A 23442-nucleotide genomic window follows, 5' to 3' on the forward strand; every position below is an offset into this window, starting at 1 on the left:
GATGAACATGTTGCATGCATGTAACAACCTGGGATGAACATGTTGCATGCATGTAACAACCTGGCACAGCATGAACTTTGACCCTCACCACAATCTCACTGCACGGTAGAAATATCTCATTTTATAAATGAAGATGAACACTGGTCCGTCCCAGGTCACACATCTGGCAAGCAGAAGTACTCAGATGTAAGTTGTCCTGTCCCAAACACAGTGTCATTTGTCATTACTGTGTAGAAACATAGATGGACAAACAGCTTCTAGGTCGGTGTATAGCTCGGTGGTTGAGTGCGTGCCTGAATGCCGTCCTGCATTCCATCCCTGACACTGCCACCCAAAGTTATTTCACCTCAAGAAAAAGTGAGCTCACACTTGTAATCCCAGCACTCACAAACCTGAGTCAAGGGGACTGCCTGGCCTAAGCTATACAGTTCTAGGCCACCCGAGTTTAATCTGTCTCAGGGGTTCTCAACACGCCTAATGCTGCGACTCTCATGGTGTGGTGACCCCCAAACATAAAAATATTTTCATTGTGACTCCATAACTATAATTTTGCTACTGCCATGAACAGTAAGTATCTGTAAGTATTTGTGTTTTCTGGTGGCCTGAGGTCATTCAACCTCCCAGACGGGGAAAAGGAAGATGAGAGGGGAGGAGGGAGAGGAAAGAAATGAACGTAAGGGAACAACACTGGCCCCTGGACCTAAAGGGAAGGCAGGGAATCTCCAGGGTAACAAGAAACCGAAGGAGAGACCAAAAGTCAGTGGTGGCACACACCTTTAATCCCTAGCACTCAGGAGGCAGAGGCAGGTAGAGTTTTGTGAGTTCAAGGCCAACCTGGTCTATATAGAGAGTTCAAAGACAGGCCAGAACTACATAGAGAGACCCTGCCTCAAAAATAATAATGCAACAAAAAAATTATATAACCAAAAAAAGAGGGATTTATGTGTAGAAGGAGAAAATATAGCCTAGAATGATACCAAGAGCTCTAGTGTATATAAGAAATGACAGATATAGAAATGACCAAGAAGCTGTACCCATGAAACCTCAACAGCATGGCTGCCTAAACAAGATCTGAACAAGATGCCACCAATAGCTATGCTAATGTGGAAGGGGGAACTCTCTCAGGGCTCACCCTTAGTTCATAAGGAACGCTGAGAACAGGGAAAAAAATGAGTATCCTAACTGGTTATCCAACACCAACTAGTTGGCCCTTAAATCATACATGTTCAAGTCATTCTAAACAGGTTAAGCAAATTGTATTTATATACATATGCATGTGTATATATGTGTGTGTATTTATATACATATGCATGAGTATATGTATGTGTGTATTTATATACATGTACAAGGCGACAAAGAGAAACAAGTTATGAACTTGAAAAGGAGCAAGGAGGGGCCCATGGGAGGCAATGGAGGGGGAAATTATGTGATTGTATTTTAGTTTTAAATACAAAGGGAACAGAGAAATATTATTGTGGCATAAGCCACAGTCCCTGTCTCTAGAGCTTCCAGGAGACAGAATATAATGTAATAACTTCATTTTTCAAATAGTTAGTTAAAACAGAACCTGAGGCTAGGTACAGTAGTATTCACTGTGATCCTCGGCATTGCGACCTGGGTTCCATTCCCAGCGCCCATACAGAAGCTCACAGCATTCTTTAACTCTAGTTCCAAGTGATCGGATGCCCTCTCCCAGCTTCCACGGGTACACACACAGGCCAAACATTCACACACACAAAATTAAAACAAATAAATCTTAAAACCTTGCCAGATAATGGTGGCACACGCCTTTAATCCCAGCACTCATAAGGTAGAGGCAGGCAGATCTCTGAGTTCGAGGCCAGCCTGGTCTACAGAGTGAGTTCCAGGACAGCCAGGGCTACACAGAGAAACCCTGTCTCGAAAAACCAAAATAAACAAAGGAATCCTTTGAAATAAGTAAGCACGCAATGCTCGATGAAAGATAAAATACACAGCGCCATGAGAATGAAGAACCAATAACCAACAAACAGGGCACAGCTGAAGAATCTGTTCCCAGAAAGAACAAGGAAAAGAACAGAAAATGCCCTACCTACAAGAAGCACTTCTGGGAGGTGTGACCCATGACAGGACATAAAATCAGTGCTGTCACTCACCTGTCACTTCACATTCCCTAGACAATGCAGCCAAATGGCTCCCTGGCCTCACAAGGACTCTATCTCCCACAAGCACCTTGCTCATTAAAGTCTACTCATTAAAAGTTGGGTTACAAATTAAAATCAAATCCACTTATTTGATGTGTGACTGTAAAAATTAATCTTTGAAAGTCGTTTTACATGAATAATATCATTCAAATTAGGCCTGGGGGGTTTTAAAACAGGCTTATAAAACTGTTGGTATGACCTGAATATCCCTACTGACACAAAAGAGCAATTTTACCATCGTCCGGTGTGACAAAGGTCAAGTTGAAGAACTCTAGCTGAGACAGGAGAAATGAGACTTGCTGTGGAACTCCTAGGTCAGCTTAGGATGTTGGGGTTATTCTTCATTTTTATTTATCTCAACACCTATGTGGAAGGCAGAGGACAACTTATAGGAGTCTTGTTCTCTTCTTCCACCTGTGGGCCCTGGGATTGAACTCAGGTCAAAAGGCTTGGCAGCAAGCCCCTTTATCCACTCAGTCATCTCATCAACCCCAAACTGAGAGAAGTCTGAAAAATGAAGGCAGGAAAGTGTCTAAGTATTTAGCTGCAAAGGGTTCTCTAGGAAACTGCAAAGTTTGGCCACTGATGTGTTGACTGAGACTGACTCTCTGGGAATATACAGAGAAATAAGACAATGTCTACCTCAGGAGGTCGAATGCAGAGAGCCAGGAGCATGGCCTAACACTGTCTGTCATTAGTCCCTCCTCACCACTGTGACAAACACCTGATATGGAAGTACTTGGCAGACTATGCCATTATGGGGTGGCTCTGTAGATAGATGGATAATCAGCTGAGAATCAGCTCTAGCAAGGGCTGCTGCTAACCTGCAGAAACAGGGCTGATGTCACCAGGTAGTGAGTGAGTGGGTGTACCTTCCAGGCCCTTAGGTGGAGGCTACGGCATCCTTCAGTTGAACCAGAACACTCAACAGCACACTGCTATCAGGCAAGCCCACACTGTAACCATGTCTGGACATAGACAAAATGTGAAGGATGGCCAAAGCACAAGAATAATCGATATGCGTGTCCCATCAGAACTAGCTTGTGGCTCTTGTTCCTGAAATCACCCCTTTCATTTCTTGGTCACACCTAATCCAGGGCAGACCCCTTTTTTTTAACCCTCTCAAGACCACCTAACACAAGGCAATTCCCAGAATGAATCCTTCTAACATATTCTGAGCCATCTCAGATTCCCTGTGGCCTGTGGATTCTCTCCCACCATAAGCTGTACTCTCAGTTTGGTTAACTATGTTCCTGTGTGGTCTGGATAGAGGGCTTGGGCCAGGATGAGAGTTCCTTTTAGGGAAGTTGTAAAAAAATGAAGGATGTGTATGGCATTGCCAAGTAAGAATGCAAAGAATGGGAAACAGTCAGCCTAGAAAGAGAACAGGCGCAATGGGGATGCGGGGCTCGCCTGAGGAGGCTTAGACAGAAAGTGTTTGCTTGGTTAACATGAGAACCCCAATTCCTTTGCAGGATCACAGCAGCACACCGCTGTAATTCCGACACTGGACACACAGAGACAGAAGGATTCTAGGGGACCTGCAGAATAAGAGGGAGCTGGTCAAAAGGCTCCACAGGTACAGGCACTTTCCAGAAAGCCTGATTCCCTAGAACCCACACAGCTCAAGGAGAGAACCAACTCCCACAAACTTCCCTCAGACATTAACATGTATGCTGTCGTAAGCACACATACATAAGCAAACAAATAAGTAAAACGATTTCCAAACTCAGTAAATAAAATCGGGTGGAGACAGGCCAGCGAGATGGCTGAGCAGGTAAAGGAGCTTGTGGTGTAACACTGACACCCTGGGTGCAAGCTCCACATCAGAGGAAGGACAACTACACTCTCAGATGTTGTCTTTGACCTCAACGTGTGTACTGTGTCACAGATGTGCCCAGAGTGGAGAGAGAGGGAGGGAGAGAGAAAGAGACAGAGGAGAGGCTCATACACCACTCTGGGGAGTGGACAGCACCCAAGTGAAACGCTATGAACTTAGAATGTGTCCAGTTAAACTCATTCTTTTATTTACAGACTGAATAAGAGAAGAAAATATTGAGTAGGCAATTAACTGAAAATTACAATGTCTGGGTCCCACCTTCAAAGGTTTTGATCTAATAAGTAGCCTAAGCATTGCCAGAGTGGCTCCAAACCACAGCAAATGAGTCACTGTCAGTGGCCAGGAGACAGAGGCCATGGCTGGAGCCTTGGGGACAAAGGAGAGGCAGTGAGGAGGAGGAAGCATCAGGGCAGAAAGGCAGAGAGAGGGGAGAGAGTGGGTTCAAAGCGACAAATGCCCAGATACTTCAACAGTTACAAAAGAGACAAAGCGGGTTGGAGAGATTGGTCCAGCAGTGAAGATCACTAGAGGCTCTGGCAGGAGACCTGAGTTCAGTTCCCACACCCCTGTCAGGAGGCTCACAACCTATGACTCCAGTTCCAGGTTATTCAATGCCTTCTTCAGCCCTTCAAGGACACTTGCACATACATGCATACACACTGTGATGGCTATTCCTGGTTGTCAAGTTGATTATATTGGGAATAAACTACAATCCAGAATTGGAGGGCTCACCTGTGATCCAGATCTTGAGGCTTGGAAGACACAAGTTTCTGACCTGGATCTTGACATGGAGATCTTGAGGCACAGTGGCCATGAAAAACTTAGGCCCAGGTGAGGTAGTACACACTTTTAATCCCAGGAGACTGAGGCAAGCACATCTCTGAGTTTAAAATCAGCCTGGGACAAGGCAAGTCCCAGATCCAGGCGTGGTGACTCACACCTTTAATATGGGCCATCATCCTTATCACAGCATTCATACAAATCTGCACCAATCTGAGATCCTTCTGCACATCTCACACTCACTCAAAAATTTTTATGGAAGCCACGTGGTGCTGCAGTTCTGCAGCCCCAGCCCTCTGGAGGTGGAGGCAAGAAGATGAGTACAGCCTCATGTACAGAGTGAGGCCAGCTCCGGCCCTGTCTAGAAAATCTAAAGTGAGTCTGGCAAGAGGACCCAAACGGAAAAGGATCCCGCCACTAAGCCAGAGTTTGAAACCAGACACATACATGATAGAAGACAACCAACTCCTGAAAGCAGTCTTCTGACCTCCACAAGTGCTACAGAACACACACAATGTGACCGTTTGAGTAAGAATAGCCTCTATAGACTCCTGTGCTTCAATATTCCATCCCCAGTTGGTGGAACGTTTGGGAAAGATTAAGAAGTGTGGCCTTGGGCTGGAGAGATGGCTCAATGGCTTGACTGCTCTTCCAGCAGTCTTGAATATCAATTCCCAGCAACCACATGGTGGCTTCACAACCATCTGCCTTCTTCTGGTGTGTCTAAAGACAGCTACAGTGTACTCATACACATAAAATCATTTAAAAAAAAAAAACAAAGCTGGCCTTCTTGGAATAAATGAAATTTTAAAAGAAAGATAAATAAATAAATAAAAGAATTAAAATGCCTACATAGTAAAATGTTATCTCAAAAAAAAAAAAAAAAAAAAAAAAAAAAAACACAAAATCAGGGAATGGCAGGATGGCTCAATAGGTAAAGAATGGCGCCGGGCATGGTGGCGCACACCTTTAATCCCAGCACTCAGGAGGCAGAGGCAGGCAGATTTCTGAGTTCGAGGCCAGGCTGGTCTACAAAGTGAGTTCCAAGATAGCCAGGACTACACAGAGAAACCCTGTCTCGGAAAAAAAAAAAAAAAAAAAGACACATAGTGGAGTGAAGAGAGGAGAGGAGAGAGAAACTTTCACAGCGATAAACTTCACAGTAAGCCGGGCGGTGGTGGCGCACGCCTTTAATCCCAGCACTTGGGAGGCAGAGGCAGGTGGATTTCTGAGTTCGAGGCCAGCCTGGTCTACAAAGTGAGTTCCAGGACAGCCAGGGCTACAGAGAAACCCTGTCTCGAAAAACCAAAAAAAAAAAAAACAAAAAACTTCACAGTAAAGAGATAGGCAAGAAAAATTATTTCCCTAGATCATACCAGCTTCAAATATGATGGACTATTAAACATTTGCTGTGACCTTAATTCTGAAAACATGGCCACTGTTAATAATCCTCCTTTACCACAAAACCCACCTTGTTCTTCCTTAGAGTGAGGTGTTTTTTTTTTGTTTTGTTTTTTGGGTTTGAAGGTTCTTTTGTGGTTTTTTGTTTTAAATTATGGACTTTTCTTGTGTGTGTATGGTGCTGGGGACTGAATCCAAGGATCCTGCATGCTAACCAACTGTTCTATCCAAGTTGGACCCACTTAGTAAGTTGGGAGGGCAGCTACTGTTTTTCTTTTGTTGGGGGGGGGTGCCCACATACTTTCAGCGATCTTTCTACCTCAGCATCCCATGAGCTGGGAATGCAGGTGTGAGCCACCATGCCAGGCTCAGTTAGTGCATTTTACCAGCTGAAAACTGAAACTGCTCTTCTGGAAGGAGTGTGTGCTTTTCCTCCCATTGTCCACCAGAGGGAGCTCTGCCTCTATAAAAATTAAGATGGCAATGGGCAATCATCTAAAATTTGATGTGCACTATCTTTTGATGTGGGATATGTATGTATGTATAAAAATCAAATCATAGTCTTCAAATATTCCCAGAGAAAGTAGATATCAAATAGCTAGGTTGCTATTTGGTAGCCATCTTGAAATCACATGCAGGCCATGTATATTCTGATTCAGTGTATGTGAGAATCTGAAATGGCACACGGGTTGACAAGCTCCCTGCTGATATTAATGCTGCTGACCCACAGTCTATCACCGGGAGCATCAAGAACTGAATTAAAAACCCAATGAGTTCCCAGCTAACTCATATAATCATAGGGAATTGAGTGCAGTTGAGGTGTGAACATTTGGGGGGATGTCCACACAGCGCTGCATTCTGCACCCTTAAATTCCTCAGCCAGTGTTGCTTTTCCTTTCCCTGTAAAACCTGTGAGAGCCTCCTGTGGGCAGCTGCTGCGTAGCCCTGCTCAGGCACTGCCCTCCGCACCCCCCAGTGCTTCTACACGTCTGCCCATACTCCTCACCCAGAGGAGCATCTGATCTCCTAGAGCCAGAGTTACAGATGGCTGAGAGCCACAGTGTGGATGCTGGGGACTGGACCCAGGTCCTCTGCAAGAGCAGCAGGTGCATGTAACCGCTGAGCGGTAAACTCCCCTAAACTCCCCGCTGTTAACCTCTTGTATACAAAGGTCTATTTATAGACACGTCAGTGATTACAAAGTTACATTATGGTTTACCTTATTTCATCTGTGTGTGTTTGTGTGTGTGTGTGTGTGTCTGTGTCTGTGTACATGTGTGTGTACATGTATATGTTTACATGTGTAGGAGTCAGGGGAAAACTTACAGGAGTGAGTTGTACACATCTTTTGTGAGTTACAGGGATTAACCTAAGGTCACCGGGAGACTCAGCAGCAAGGCCCTCTACCCACCCAGCCACCTCAACAACCGCCATTATTTTTATTGAGCACACTCAGTGTGACATGTTCTCAATACCAGGTCCTCACACTACTTTTCTGAGCCCACAGCTAGATTCCTTCTTGGATTCACCCTTTCCTATTGCACCATGTTTCCAGTATACAGTAACAGGTATGTTGGGTTTGGCTTGATTTTTAGTCTCCATAAGATGACAAGGACAGTCATCCTACAGAAACATTTATATGGCTCGAGATCCTCTGTTCCAGATTCCCACCTAATGACTCTGTGTGTGTGTGTGTGCGCGCGTGTGCGCATGTGTGCGTGTGTACATGGAGACAGAAGCACAACAGAAACACATGTAAATTTAAGAAAACATAGAGAAAGAAGCCTTCACCCTGGAGCCTAATTGAAGTCTCTCTCCCTCAGAGAGTGGGGAAATGCAAGAACACAATCAAAAAGACAAACGCTGGGGGCTCAAGAGATGGCTCAGCAGTTAAGTGCACTGGCTGCTCTTCCAGAGGACCTGAGTTCAATTCCCAGCATCCACATGGTGGCTCATGACCATTCATAAAAGGGATCGTCTGACATGCAGGTGTATACGCAGACGAAGCACTCATATATAAATAAATAAATTTTAAAAACAATAAACGACAAATGTTGGCCATGATGCCACATACCTCTAATTCCAGAATTTGGGTAGATCTCTGTAAATTCTAGACCAGCATGGTCTATACATCGAAGAGCTGGCAGGAGGGGAAGGGGGAGAAGGGGGCATACCTTTAGACCCAGGTCTCCAGAAGCAGAGGCAGGTGGATTTCTGAGTCTGAGGCCAGCCTGGTCTACATAGCTATTTCCAGGACAGCCAGGGTTACACGGTGAAACCATGTCTCAAAAAAAAAAAAAAAGAAAAAGAAAAAGAAGGAAAAGACAAAGATGAAAATAAGTGTGAACCGTGTGGACCACAGCAGCAGAATCCTGTAGATTTGTAAGTGCATGTGTGAACGCATGTAAATAACTAAACACAGGAGAAGACTCTTGCTGTGGTGGAGCGCTAGGCTGAGCTGTCAAGTGCAGGGGAGCAACACAGTTGGGGATCTGTAAGCACTGAACCACCCTCGGCTAATTTTCTAGGGGAGTCTTGATGAGCAGGCTGGCTGGACCATCTTAAAACCTTTCCACACAGTCTTAGCTGCAACACGAAGCTGCAAACAGGGAAGAGACCAAAAGGACAGGATCTGACTTAACACCACAGCCAACGGCGACGCCCGTCTAAGCCAGGGTTTCTACTGTGTGACGCTCAGCCTGAATGAAAGCCACCTGGGTCGCTTCTCCAGCTCCACCCTCTGCAGCACACACAGCTGTCTCTGAGGCTCAGGCGGCAGCTGCTGCTGTCCTTGGCAGTTATTCCACAGAACCGGCATCTCCAAAATCCTGGATCTTCTGCTGCAACTGGGCCGCACTTTCACAGCAGCCTCCCCTGGGCTCTCTTCGGGGACTCCAGCCTGGCTACCCAGAGTCATGCTTCAGCTGTTCTCCAAAATCCCTTCTTTCGTATCTTAAAAACCAATTCTACCCGGGTGACTCTCACACCACCAACTCCAGTTGTGAGCATGAGGTACAACCTAGGGAACCCCTGGAACACAGCTTCTATGTGCTGACTCTGAGGAAACACCCCTGATTTCACCTCAACGGTGCTGGTCTCTTCCCCACCCCACCAATCTATCCAGAGACAGAATTTCTCTGTGTAGCCCTGGCTATCCTGAAATTCACTCTGTAGACCAGGCTGGCCTTGCACATCAGAGATCCACCTTCCTAACCAGCATATATCTGTAAATCCCGGGCTCCACAGGTTGAATCCAGAGCTGGGAGTCCCAAGCCCGTGGCAGCACAGGCCTGGGAGCCCAGCAGTGGGGAGCTGCAGCCAGACGCAGGAGGGTCAGGTTAAGAACATCCTCGGCTACAGAGTTTGAGACTGACCTTGGGCTACATGAAATCTAGTCTCAAAAATTAAAATAAAATGAATTAAAAATCTAAATCACAAGTGCTAGCTCCAACCTGAGCTGAGCTAGGGTGTGGCCTCACATCTATAGGCCCAGAAATCAAGAGGCTGAAGGTGGAAAGACTGTTTCAAGCTCAAGGCCAGCTTAGAATACAGAATACATAGTGAGTATCAGAGGACCTTATTGGATAATAGAGCATCTGACTTCATAAGGTCCATCGAGGCTACAGACTGCATCCCCATCTCCGACAAGGAAAAAGAACACAGGGCTGGGCTGTGGCTCAGTGGTGGTGTTGCCTAACATGCATGAGGCCATGGGTTCAGTCACTGCCACCAGCAACAAACAGTCCCACACAGACACACACAGCTTTCTCTAAATGTATTTAAATGGCCACTTACAGAAAGTAACACAAAAGTACAAAATAGTTTCTTCCAAACCCTCTGAAAAACCACTCTGGAGAAATAATAAGAATTCTGCTGTACCTTCACGGCCCACTCTAAACACACAAGCACAACTCAAAACCCATGCAGAGCCTGCTGCCTTTCATTACTTGGTCTGTGCTGTGACTGAGCCTGCGTGTGCTGAGCTCCACCCCTGGGCTACACTCTGAGCGCCAGATATTTTATTACACACGCGCGCACGCACACGCATACACACACTGTTCCACAACCTGATTCATCAGTAGTGTGTCAGCCACATCTGTACAAGCAGCTCTGCCTCAGTCTAACAGTGAAACAGTATTCCATAATCCAAACAAACCGGTTTAAGCCGCCCACCAAAATGCTACACTACATACCACTAAGTATCCGGCCCTCTGGGGAGAACTTTTGTCAAGAACTACAACTTTTACCACTCAAGTTTCTGTTTAGGTTTTTCAAATCTTTCTGTACATTTTTATGTTATTTATTTGTTTGTTTATTTATTTTAGAGATATGGTCTCAACGCTAGCCATCTGACTCCAAATCAGATAACTACCTACATCTACATCCCAAGTGCTGGGATTAAATAGCTAGGTTTTTTGTTTTGTTTTTTTTTTTTTTAAATGAGTGCTGTCTGCATGTACACCGGCCGGCCAGAAGAAGGCATCAGACCCCTTTATAAATGGTCATGAGCCACATGTGGTTGCTAGGAATTGAACTCAGATATTCTGGAAGAGCAACCAGTGCTCTAAACCGCTGAGCCATCTCTCCAGCCTGAGCTTTTAATTCTTAAGATAGGCAGAGAGGTAGGTTGAGTTTCGACAGGGGAGAGTCCTGCTATCTAGCTCTGCCTCCCAAGTGATAGAATGAAAGTCACAGGCCACCGAGCCCAGCTTTTCCTTTCCCTGTTGTCTCCTGCTTCCTTTAATCCTGACTTGTTATTTACTCCCTAGCTGTTCAGTCTTACTTTCTTCCTGGTCTGCTTCCCTTACCACCTTCCCCAGGTTCCCACACAGGGAGGGCTAGCATCCAACTCAAACCTGCAGGATTAATCATCTCCACACCCAAAACCCTCCCCTACCGCTACCCTCCCCCTTCCCTCCCCTTCCCCCTCCCCGACATGCACCACGGCCGACTCCTGTGGAATGCTTTATTAAATGCTACCCACTCTGCCTCGGTTTTCTTCCTTTCAAGACAGGATCTCAGCATGGAGGACTTCAGCCATCCTGTCTTCGTGTCCCTCATTCTCACTCAAGTTCTTATGGCTCGGAAGATAACATTTGTATGACAGGCATGGTAGCCCGCTACTTTAATCCTAGGTCTCAGGAGGGAGAGGCAGGCAGATCTCTGAGGGATCAGGTCCACATAGCAAGTTCCAAGACACCTAAGGCTTCATAAAGAGATCCTATCTCAAAAACACAAAACAAAAGAAAAAGACAGCTGTGTTTATTTCTTTATGAAAACACCTTTTATTTTTACTTATGCATTTGTGACAGCATGGGTGAAAGCAGCTTTGGATCACCTGGAGACCGTGCGTGTTACAGGCTGTTGTGTGTTAATCCCATTTGGGTACTGGGAACAAACTCTGGTCTCTACAACAGGAACAAAGACTCTTCAGTACAGAGCCATCTCTCTAGCCACAGGAAAACATAGTTTGTAATCCAAGCATGGTAGCATGCATCTGTTATCCCAGAATTTGGAAGGTGGGGTCAGGAGGATCTGAGTTCAAGGCTATCCTCGGCTACCTAGGAGTTAGAAGACAGCCTGGAGCACATAAAGCCCTCCTTCAATAATAAATAAATAGAAAGCTTATTTCAAATTAGTATGTTTAAATAATTGTTTTGCAATGTATCAGTTTTTCTTTATGCTGTAAATATTAATAGACATAAACAAAACCTCTTACACCAGATATGGTGGTATAGGCAGCCTGTATTGCCAACACTTGGGAGGTGGAAGCAGAATCAGTAGTTCAAAGCCACCCTTGACCACATGGTGATTTCCAAGCCAGCCTGGGCCACAGACCTTATCTCAAAATCAAACACTGGCCACTGTGCTCAGCAGCTTTTTTTTTTTTTTTTTACTACTCAGCAGCATCTTCCTACGAAATCTGATCCACTGTATTTTCCAGCATGTAAAGGGGCTATGTCAAAGGACAGCACACAAGAAGAGCAGCCGCCACCACAGGCATTAGCTGGCTACCACCATCCCATGAAAGAGGAGAACAAGAACGCCACTGCTCACAGAGATTTCCAATAGCAGTCATAAGTCAAAGCAGCACAGAACGCAGCAGTGGGCAGCAGAACAATGGGAAGAAACCTGATGTCTCCATGACAGGGGCGAGGAAATACAAACTGACAGCAGGGAGCTGGCTGGTCCTGAAGGTCTCACCATTTGCAAGCCCAGGATTAATTAACTACTGGAGAAGTCCGTAGGACACTGATTTCCAGGCACCATCCTCTACCCTCTGTCCCATGTCCTTCTTGAGCACCCGGAGGAAGAATCGAGCAGTCTGGAAATGGAAAAAAGCTTTCTGCCGTGTCCAGAGCAGGTCCTCCTGTCTGATAACAATGTCCTTGGCTGTGGCATTCACATGGATCAAATGTTTTCAGGCTCAGAGCTCAGTCATGTGGCCCTTTCCCAAACCACCTTGCTAAAGAAAATAAGCAAGAGCCGGGCGTGGTGGCGCACGCCTTTAATCCCAGCACTCGGGAGGCAGAGGCAGGCGGATTTCTGAGTTCGAGGCCAGCCTGGTCTACAAAGTGAGTTCCAGGACAGCCAGGGCTACACAGAGAAACCCTGTCTCGAAAAACCAAAAAAAAAAAAAAAGAAAATAAGCAAAACAACAGGAATTATGACTGTCATCTGCAAGGAAGCCTGGAAGTCATTCGTGTCCACAGTGTCCTTTTCCACCCACTCGTCACCAGTCACTCCATCTCATTCCTTCACAGGTCTCTGACCCCCAGATAAACCCACCAGCCATTACAAGGAATACCCAAGCCATGATTTCAAAACAGAGCTACAGCTACAGGTATAGCCTATGAAACGATTCTACCAGTCCCTCCGCCTTCAGGGCTTCCTTATGGAAAAGGAGTTTAGGGGCTGGAGAGATGGCTCAGCACTTAAGAGCACTGACTGTTCTTCCAGAGGTCCTAAGTTCAAATCCCAGCAACTACATGGTGGCTCACAACCATCTGTAATGAGATCTAACACCCTCTTCTGGGGTGTCTGAAGACAACTACAGTGTACTTATACATGATAATAAATAAATCTTTTAACAACAACAACAAAAAAAAGGAGTTTATAAGACGTCAGTAACTGGCTTGTGCCTAGCACTAACAAACTTCACAAAATTAGCTATCATATAAACTCAAATGATGTTTCTTTTCTTTTTTGGTTTTGGTTTGGTTTGGTTTTTTTCAAGACAAGGGTTTCTCTGTGTAGCCCTAGCTGTCCTGGAACTCACTCTGTAAACCAGGCTGGCCTAGAACTCAGAAATCCACCTGCCTCTGCCTCCTGAGTGCTGGGATTAAAGGCATGCGCCACCACGCCCGATGTTTCTTTTAAAATAAGTTTTAGATATATTCATTTTTTTTTAAAGATTTATTTATTTATTATATGTAAGTACACTGTAGCTGTCTTCAGACACTCCAGAAGAGGGAGTCAGATCTCGTTACGGATGGTTGTGAGCCACCATGTGGTTGCTGGGATTTGAACTCCTGATCTTCGGAAGAGCAGTCGGGTGCTCTTACCCACTGAGCCATCTCACCAGCCCCAGATATATTCATTTTTTTCTTTAAGTTTTTCCAGCAGCGGCCACCTCTCTTGGGGCTCTGTCATACCCTCTCAAGAGTTCCCAGAATTCCAAACATAAACTATCCTCAGCTGGCAAAATCATGCCCCTGCTAGAGCATGAGGCAAATCATAGTCACCCACTGTGGACAATTTGAAGCAGCCCTATATCCCACACCTGGGACTTGAAACGAAAGCATACTCACATTTCTACACGGGTGTGTGTGTGTGTGTGTGTGTGTGTGTGTGTGTGTTTTAATTCTCAGTAGTTTTCCATGTGTATGTTTTAATTCTCAGTAGTTTTCCATGCAAATATGTATTTGTACCTGGTGAAGAGAGTCAGAGACCCTGGAAGTGAGTTACAGGGAGTTGCAAGCTGCTCCATAGGTCTGGGAACCAAACCCAGGTCCTCTGCAGGAGGAACCAGTGATCTCAATCAATGAGCAATCACTGCACACTCTGAATGTCTTTTACTCATTAGGAGTCAGGGGCACCAGGTTTCATGATTCCCACTCAGGGTAGCAAGCCAGTGTGAGAATTTACCTTTGCTAAACTAAACTATTCATTACGATACCTACCTTTCTTGGTAACTTAATTTAGAAAATTCACCCAACACCTCGATCTCTCAGATTTGTGATCATTTCAAAAATTGTTCTCCTCTAACTATTATGCATGCCCCTAAGACATATAATTGCTAAGCAGATTAACACTACAAGTCAATCCATTCTGTGACCATTTGTAACTGTCAATATCAAATCTTCAATAAAATATGGTGGTTTGGATGCGAATACCCGCCCTCCACTGCCATGGGCTCATACACCCACGTACTTAGTCTCAGGATGATGAACTGTTTGTGGGGGATTAGGAGGAGTGGCCTTGTTGAAGGAGGTGTGTCACTGGAGATGGGCTTTGTCTATCTGTCTCTGTCTGTCTCACTGCCTCCCTCCTCCCCTCTGTCCATTCCCCCACCCCCGCCCTCCCTCCTTGGCCTGCTGCCTACAGATCAGGATGTAAACCTGTCCGCTACAGCTACAGGGCCATGCCTGTCTGCTTTTCGCCATGATCATGAACCAGCGCTCTGAAAACTGTAAGCAAGCCCCAATTAACTGCTTCCTTGTGTGAGTTATCTTGCTCTTGGTGTCTCCTCACAGCAACCGAACAAAAACTAGGCAAGGAAAAACAAAGACCACCAAACTGAGAAGAGAAGGCTGTTGAGGCTGACTCCTGTAATCACAATCACAGTGCTGGGTCAGATGAGGCAGGCCTTCCGGAGGTCAAGGTCAGCTACAGGATATCTGGAGTTCCAGACTAGCCTGGGTTGAACAGCTTAACTGGTTTAAGTGCTTGTCGTGCAAGTGTAAAGAGCTGAGATCAGTCCCTGAGGACCTACCTATACAGAAGCCAAGAATGATGCACATTCTTATCTCAGAGCAAGAGAAGTAGCTAGGGAGCCTAGTCTCCTTGGTAAGTTCCGGGCCTGTGAAAGACCCTATCACTCAATCAATCAATCAATCAATCAATCAATGGCAGTGCCTGAAATACTGCCACTCGAAGTTGTCAAGTTGTCTTCTGGCATCCATACACATGTGTACGTACATCCATAAACATGTACACACATGTACATAAACATTTATTTATTAAAATAAATATATACATATGTATACATATATACACATGTGTGTATACATATATATACATATATGTGTGTATATGTGTATATATATGTTCATGCATACATACATATATTTTTTTTGAAGGGCCTTTAGCCAGGCACAGTGGCACATCCCTATAATCCTAGTACTCAGGAGGTAGAGGGTAGAGGGAGGAAGACCAGAAGTCAAATGCCACTCTTGGCTATACAGTTCAGGTCAGTCCGGGTGATACAAGACCTGTCCTAAACAACTAAAAAGACCTTTATCTGTGTAATTCCACCACATTCATAACCTACCCCTTTCCTCCTGGCCTCATCCCCAGCTCAGAGGCTGTAACCTACCATCGTGTGGGCTCTTATTTACAGCCTCAAGTTCCTTCCACTCTCCACACCCATCACAGCTACCCAACATCTGGGTCAATCCAGCCAGCAGCTGCCAACTGTGGCAGAATGAAAAGCACTACAGGAAGAAGTGTTCAGAGGTTAAACAACAACAGGTTTTAACTGGTCCCGCCACACTCTACGTGAAGCCCACGTTTCAGCAGGCGATTCCCTCTTCTTTCCTAGAAAACTATTTTGAACCTTCTAAGTCTGAGTCACTTAGCAACCACTTCCTTGGCTGTCTCACACCTCTTTTAAAAAAAAATTTAAATGCATTTATGTGGAGAGGGGATTGCCTGCACGTATGTCTATGTATCACATTAAATGTATTTATGTGGGGAGCCGGGGGAGGGGGCTGCCTACACATATGTCTGTATATCATATGCACAAGCCAAGTGCCCCTGCAGAAGCCAAGATGGTATTGGATTCCCTGGGCCTAGAGTTACTGTTGAGAGCGGTCTCATGGGAGCTGAGAATCAAACGGGGACTCTCTCAAAGAGTAGCCGGCACCCTTAACCACTGAATGGTTTCATTTCTCTAGCAATGAAAGTAATGCTTGTTTCAATGTTCTGTTTTTGTTTCTGTTTGTTTTGTTTGTTTCTGTTTTTGTTTTGTTTCTGTTTTTGTTTGTTTTTTGTAATCTCTCTCCTGAATCTGATGTGGTGTGTTCTAGAACTCATGGGGTCTCACTATGGCTGGCTTAGAATGGGCTACATAGACCAGGCTAGCCTCGAACTCAGAGATCTACCTGCCTCTGTCTCCTGCGTGCTGGGATTAAAGGCGTGTGCCACTCAACTAGATTTTAAATCACTGCTGCTGCCTGCTCTCACACCACATCTCACCACACCACACAGAGCTGTTTGCCCTTGCCTCCAGTCTAGGTCCAGAAAGACTTCACTGTCTTACTAGACAATCGTCCTGCAGTGCCATTATGGCGTAGACATATACATTTCAACTCAAACGTGGCGACCTTATGTTCTCCCTTTGCTGGACTGGTACCATCTCGTCTCTTGGGACATCATTCTGCTCCCATCCCTGGTGTCCACAGTCCTGACTTAAGGGTCCCCATCACACAGTCCCTTGTCCTAATGCCCGCTCTTCCCTTGGTCACTAACCTCCTCCATCCACCTCACTGACAGCATTTCAGAATCCCGTGCCCCAGAGGCTCCCCTGTGTAGCCACTGCCTTCTACCACTGTTGGGCAGAGTTTCTCTTCTCATGACGCTAAATTATAAGGCTGGGGTGGGGGGAGTGTGGCTTGGTGGTAGAGTATTTGCCTAGCATGTGTAAAGCCCTGGGTTCTATCCCCAGCACTACAAAAAAAAAAAAAAAAAAAAAAAAAAAAAAAAAAAAAAGGAAAAAAGATCCCAAATAAAGAGGAGAAAGTATAGAGATGAAGACCCAAACTGTACCATTATTATCTGTCCCTCAGTCCATTTAACACACCCCCATCACCACAGAATGTCAGCCAGAGGAGACCACTTGGAGCATGTAACTCCAACATGTTCATTCTCTACATTCGCCCACTTCTCTCCACAATCCTCAAAGGCAGGAAGACCTTCCCACTTCCAAGTCCTACTTCCCTCCAGAGAGGCACAAAGCTCCGACCCTTAACGACACATGAAATGCTCTTTGACTGGGCTGGTGAGATGGCTCAGTGGGTAAGAGCAAACGACTGCTCTTCCGAAGGTCCAGAGTTCAAATCCCAGCAACCACATGGTGGCTCACAACCATCCGCAACGAGATCTGGCGCCCTCTTCTGGAGTGTCTGAAGACAGCTACAATGTACTTACATATAATAAATAAAATCTTAAAAAAAAAAAAAAGAAATGCTCTTTGACTTATAGAAAGAACTATCGTTAGAGTTTGTCCACAGTCAGTATTGATAGAGCAGCAGGCAACATGGTCATTTCTAAATCTAAATACTGGCCTTTTACAGCATAAACAATTCCCATCTGCGGTGTGCCTTGTAAGCTAGAATAGAAAGGTTAGACTTCGGTCAGTACCATGGTAAGGAGATTACAAATGCAAGGCGATACAGTGAAGAGTTAGTTTTATATTTTCACTTGTGTGTACCTATGTGTACGTGTGCCTTGTGTGATAACATTTTCACTTATGTGTACCTATGTGTATGTGTGTCTCGTGTGAACAGATACCTGCAGAGAGCTGAAGACTTGAACTCTTGGAGCTGGAATTACAAGTGATTGTGAGCCAAACGACAAAGATGCTAGGGATCAAATCTGGGTCCTCTGGAAGAGCAGAAAGTACTCTTTACCTCTGAGTCCTTTCTCCAGACCCCACAGTGAAATCTCACATGCTGCATTTAACCAACATAAGCTGAAAGTAAACAAAACTCATTGTACAATCAATCTCTTGTATCAGCAACAAACTAAAAATGTGTACGACAGCAGGGAAAACAGTATACATGATTGCAAGTCACAAGTTTATCTTTTTCTTTCAAGTTGCTAGGCAATCGCTACCTCAGAGCCATAGCCTCAGCCTCTTTATTGTCTTTTCCACTCACTACATGAAAAGCCAGAAGCCATTCCTTAAAGGAGAAGAACAAGAGATACTAGGGCCAGGCGTGGTGGCGCACGCCTTTAATCCCAGCACTCGGGAGGCAGAGGCAGGCGGATTTCTGAGTTCGAGGCCAGCCTGGTCTACAAAGTGAGTGCCAGGACAGCCAGGGCTACACAGAGAAACCCTGTCTCGAAAAACCAAAAAAAAAAAAAAAAAAAAAAAAAGAGATACTAGGAAACACATTCAAGTTTGAGGTCAGCCTGGCTTACAGAGTGAGTTCCAGGACAGCCAGGACTACACAGAAAAACACTGTCTTGACAAATAAAGCAAACAAAGAGAGTGTCTGACACACTAGTACATGCCTATAATTCCAGCATTTGGGAGTTAGAAGCAAGATAAGGAGCCGAAGTCATCTATCCTCAGCTACATAGCTAACAGCAAGCCATAGTGCACTATCAGAAAACTTTGTCTAAAAATAAACAGAGATAAACTTATAAATACTTAAATAAGACAGATAGACTTATAAATTAGTGCTAACCAAAGCACTAATCAAATGCAAAAAAAAAAAAGCATTTGTTCTATTTTTATCCCTTCCCCATAAATGTTGCAAAGTCCATGTTTTTGTTGTTGTTGTTGTTGTTGTTTTGGTTTGGTTTGTTTGTTTGTTTGTTTTGGTTTTTCCAGACAGGGTTTCTCTGTGTAGCCCTGGCTGTCCTGGAACTCACTTTGTAGACCAGGCTGGCCTTGAACTCAGAAATCCTCCCGCCTCTGCCTCCTGAGTGCTGGGATTAAAGGCGTGCACCACCATGCCCAGCTCAAAGTCCATGTTTTATTAGGTAATTGTATAATAGTCAAATAAGACAGAAAGATTGGGGCTGGAGAGATGGCTCAGGGGTTAAGAGCACTGACTGCTCTTCTGAAGGTCCTAAATTCAAATCCCAGCAACCACAAGGTGGCTCACAACCATCCATAATGATATCTGATGCCCTCTTCTGGCATGTCTAAAGACAGCTACAGTGTACTCACATTAAATAAATAAATAAATAAATAAATAAATAAATAAATAAATAAATCTTTGGACCAGAGCAAGTGGGACCAGAACTAGAAGAAAAAGTATCTGAAAACAGCTACAGTGTACTTACATATAATAAATAAATAAATCTTTAAAAAAAAAAAGACAGAAAGGTTAACAGAACATGGTAGCACACGCCTTTAATCCCAGCACTCAGGAGACAGAGACAGGTGGATCTCTGAATTTGAAGCCAGCCTGAGGTACATAGTAAGTTCAGAGCAAATAGTGAGACACTGTCAAAAAAAAAAAGGAAAAGAAAAAAAAGTTTGCAAAATAATCCTGCCAGACACTCATATTACAAAATGTCTGCTCTGCATTAGAACAGAAAAACTCAACAATACAATACCTTCTTCTCACTTTATAAGTGATGGTGAATAATAAACAAACAAACAAACTCCACGTACAAGAAGAAGAACAGGAAAATGTATTCCACAATGATGCACATCATTACTGATGGGAAACCACATGAAGGATGTACCAGCATTTCCCTAATACAGTTTTCAGTCTGCAGTGATTCTCAACTAGGCAGCTCAGAGCCCTACAACCATGGAAACGAGTGTGTTCTGTGAAGGGCTTGCTATTATAACTCAAGTGAATTCCAGCATTACATACAGCGTGACAACCCAAAGCAAGCACAAATCAACTGTTCTGTGTAAAGAACAAATAAGCAAGTATCTGCTAGCCAGCCTGAAGGATGCACTTGTTTGGATTCGTGGCATTTGTTCATAACCCTGAGAGATGAAGGCTGCCTCCTACCTTTTAGCCAAAAAGAACAATCCTTTCTCACCTGTCAGTTAAGGTAAGCAGTGGCCTGTGCTCAGCTAATCCAAGAAAGAGACCAATTAGCTTCCCAAAGAGCACAGCAGGGTGCTTGTCCAGGGTGCTACCAACAGGATGCGGACCAGACCACTACAGGGCAATTCTGACTTGGTTCCTGTTCATCTTCACGTCCAGGTTCCTCCCACCCTTAAAGCAAAGCTGAGAGTTCCCTAACAGCCTTTCAAGAAAATTTTTTTTGTTCTTGAATCACCATGGTTCTCGAAAGAAAAATGATAAAAGTTATGACGTAAGGGTCACAACTACCATAAAAGTCAGGCTCATTGTGTACTTTATTCTGGAAAATGGGAGATTCTTTCTAACGTATGACTCAAAATCAGCTCCAAGACAATGATATGTGTGTAGAACTCCAGTACTTCATACATACACACACACATACACACACACACACATATATATAACAAAATTTTAAAAAAGAACATCTCAGCCGGGCATGGTGGCGCACACCTTTAATCCCAGCACTCAGGAGGCAGAGGCAGGCAGATTTCGAGGCCAGCCTGGTCTACAAAGTGAGCTCCAGGACAGTCAGGGCCATACAGAGAAACCCTGTCTCGAAAAACAAAAACAAACGAACAAAAAAGAACATCTCAGGTTGAAGAGACAGCTCAGTGGTTAAGAGCACTGGCTGCCCTTCCAGAGCACCTGGGTTCAAAAGACAACCTCTGATCATTCCATTACTAATTTGTCATTGTTTATGATTAAATGCTCCTGCTCTACCCACTGAGCAACACAGCCTTCAAACTATGTCTGCAAGGAGGCTTACATCATCTTTACCACTTAATGCTACAGGACTTAAGCAGTAAGCTCTCTGCCATGAGGTGAGGTAGACCTACACTCTAAATAGCCTACAAAGTATGTAACACAATGAAGGAAGAGTCCTGCTTTCTCCAATTAGTCTGTGAGAAGGGGGTGCGTGACATTCGAGGCCGAGTTTTGAAGGGAGTGAATTGCTTTAACCCCACAAACTTCCCGCTGCTCTTTCAGCAACCAATCACTTGCCGGTGTGTGCATGTTATTTGAATCACCACTTGAGAAGATAACAGATAACATTATTATTTGCTGACTTTAAAATGAAATGCAAACCAAAGTCTTCAGTTATAAACCAAATAAGAATATTGTGGAAGCCGGGCTTCGGTAACAGCAAGACTTTAATCCCAGCACATGGGACAACGCAGAGGAGGCCAGCCTAGTCTACAGAGCAGCTACAGAGAAACCCTGTCTGAGGGGGCGGGGACTGAGGAGGGAGGAGAGGGGAGTGAGGGGAGTATACTGGAATGTATAGTAAAGCTAGAGTACTCCCCACCTCTACCCACCCCAAACACAGAGTGATGGGTCTGGAACCTACCTACCTCAGAGTCCGTATCCCAGTGCATGGTGGGAACCCGATGTGTGCGGACGGAATAGAAATCCTATAAATGCGTGTATATGTTACACAACTCTATAAACAGTAAAGCACCCTCCGCTGACACTGTGCTTCCAGACTTCGAAACACTGTCACATAAACTGTTGCATCTACACAGAGGTGGTGAGTTACATTTGTCCGCACAATCTCTAGAGGGCAAAGCACACCGCGAGACCTACGCTTCTAGAGTAGACTGTTTGCATCTCTTATTGTTACACGGTTAATTCTCATTTGCTCCACTCCTTAGGGATGTCTCATTCATCTTCCTAAACCCAAGGCACGTAAAATCCAGACCAGCAAAGTACAACATAAACACCAGGCTTCTCCCTCCTCCCGCAAGACAGGTCAGGCGGGGGCCTCAGTTCTGATCCTGACGTACACACCCTTACTCCTTCCCAGACTCACACCCCCCTGCCACTTCTGATTTCCGCAACCAATGAAGCTCGCTGCACAGGCTTTGAATGTTTTGTTCCCCAGCAAAATTATCTGCCCGACGCTTCCCCTTCATCTGCACCACTGGCTCCCCCAATTCCCACCGCAGCCTAGGGTGCTGCAGACACCCCACAGAGCTGTGCCCACGAGGCCCACCCCCACCCGCAGAGCCACGCGCCCCGGGCTCAGGTTCCGTACGTACCCCAGTAGACAGCGATCACAGACTACGCCACGACTCCCCTTGCACACAGTGTAAGCCAAGGGGTCGGAGCGGAAGAGCAGCTCCCCGGGACGCAGTGGAGCCACAGCACGCAGCCCGTTTCCCCGGTCGGCAGTCGTGAACTTTTCCACCTTCAGTGCCTCCATCCTTCCTCAGATCCACACCTCAGACCCGAACTGCGTCCCTCAGCTTGAGTCTCGTGTTTTCTGACTGCGCGCCTGCGTCCTGCGCTTGCGTACACCAGGGGGCGGAGACGAGCGCGCAGGTCCTGTGAGCATGCGCAGGAGGACCTACTACAGCTCGGGGTGGGGTGGTGTATTTGCTCCAGTATTTTATTCTGCGCTTTTTCTTTTTCTTTCTTTTTCTTTTTCTTTTTCTTTTTCTTTTTCTTTTTCTTTTTCTCTTTCTTTTTCTTTTTCTCTTTCTTTTTCTTTTTCTTTTTTTTCTCTTTCTTTTTCTTTTTCTTTTTTTTCTTTTTCCTTTTCTTTTCCTTTTTCTTTTTCTTTTTCTTTTTCTCTTCCTTTTCCTTTTTCTTTTTTTCATTTTGAGACGGAGTCTCACTATGTGTAGCAAAGACTGATCTGGAGCTCTCTTGTCAGACCAAGGAACCTCTCTATTTGGACCTCTAACTCACAGGATTCTGCCCGCCTCAGCCTCCTCAGTTCTGCAATTCAATGTGCGCTCCACCACGCCCAGCTTATTATGCAAATTTTAATGCATAGTGGAAAAAAAATGAAAAGAGCCCATGGGTGGTGGCACACACCGTTAACCTCAGCACTGGGGAGGCAGAGACAGGAAGACCTCTGAGTTTAAAGTCAGCATGGTTTATAGAGTGAGTTTCAAGACAGCCAAGGCTATACAACAGAGAAGCCCTGAATCCAAAAAAAAAAAAAATTAATAGGGCAGTGGTTATCTGTATATTCATCACCTAGATCGAAAAATTCTTAGCATCTGCAGGGTTTTTTTTAAAGATTTATTTACTATTATATGTAAGTGCACTGTAGCTGTCTTCAGACACACCAGAAGAGGGCATCAGATCTCATTACAGATGGTTGTGAGGCATCATGTGGTTGCTGGGATTTGAACTCAGGACCTTCAAAAGAGCAGTCAGTGCTCTT

The 23442-nt window shown here is 45.0% G+C and overlaps 1 protein-coding gene across 3 annotated transcripts in view; it reads right to left on the reverse strand.

Moving 5' to 3' along the window:
- Smyd3 (SET and MYND domain containing 3) overlaps positions 1-23442 on the reverse strand; it is a 580304-nt gene that overhangs the window by 547068 nt on the left and 9794 nt on the right. The window contains exon 1 of one of the 3 annotated variants that reach the window (XM_021156846.3): positions 22307-22545. The exons of 1 other annotated variant lie outside the window; for it this stretch is intronic. In XM_021156846.3, coding sequence (XP_021012505.1) covers positions 22307-22470 — 164 coding nt within the window. In that variant the 5' untranslated portion in view covers positions 22471-22545. Of the gene's footprint in view, positions 1-11188; positions 11358-22306; positions 22546-23442 lie in introns of those variants that run through there. One more of the 3 variants, XM_085843347.1, reaches the window with a different exon arrangement.

The sequence above is a fragment of the Mus caroli genome, unplaced genomic scaffold, assembly GCF_978045245.1.
Source record: "Mus caroli unplaced genomic scaffold, Mus_caroli_1 scaffold_1, whole genome shotgun sequence".
Lineage (NCBI taxonomy): Eukaryota > Metazoa > Chordata > Mammalia > Rodentia > Muridae > Mus > Mus caroli.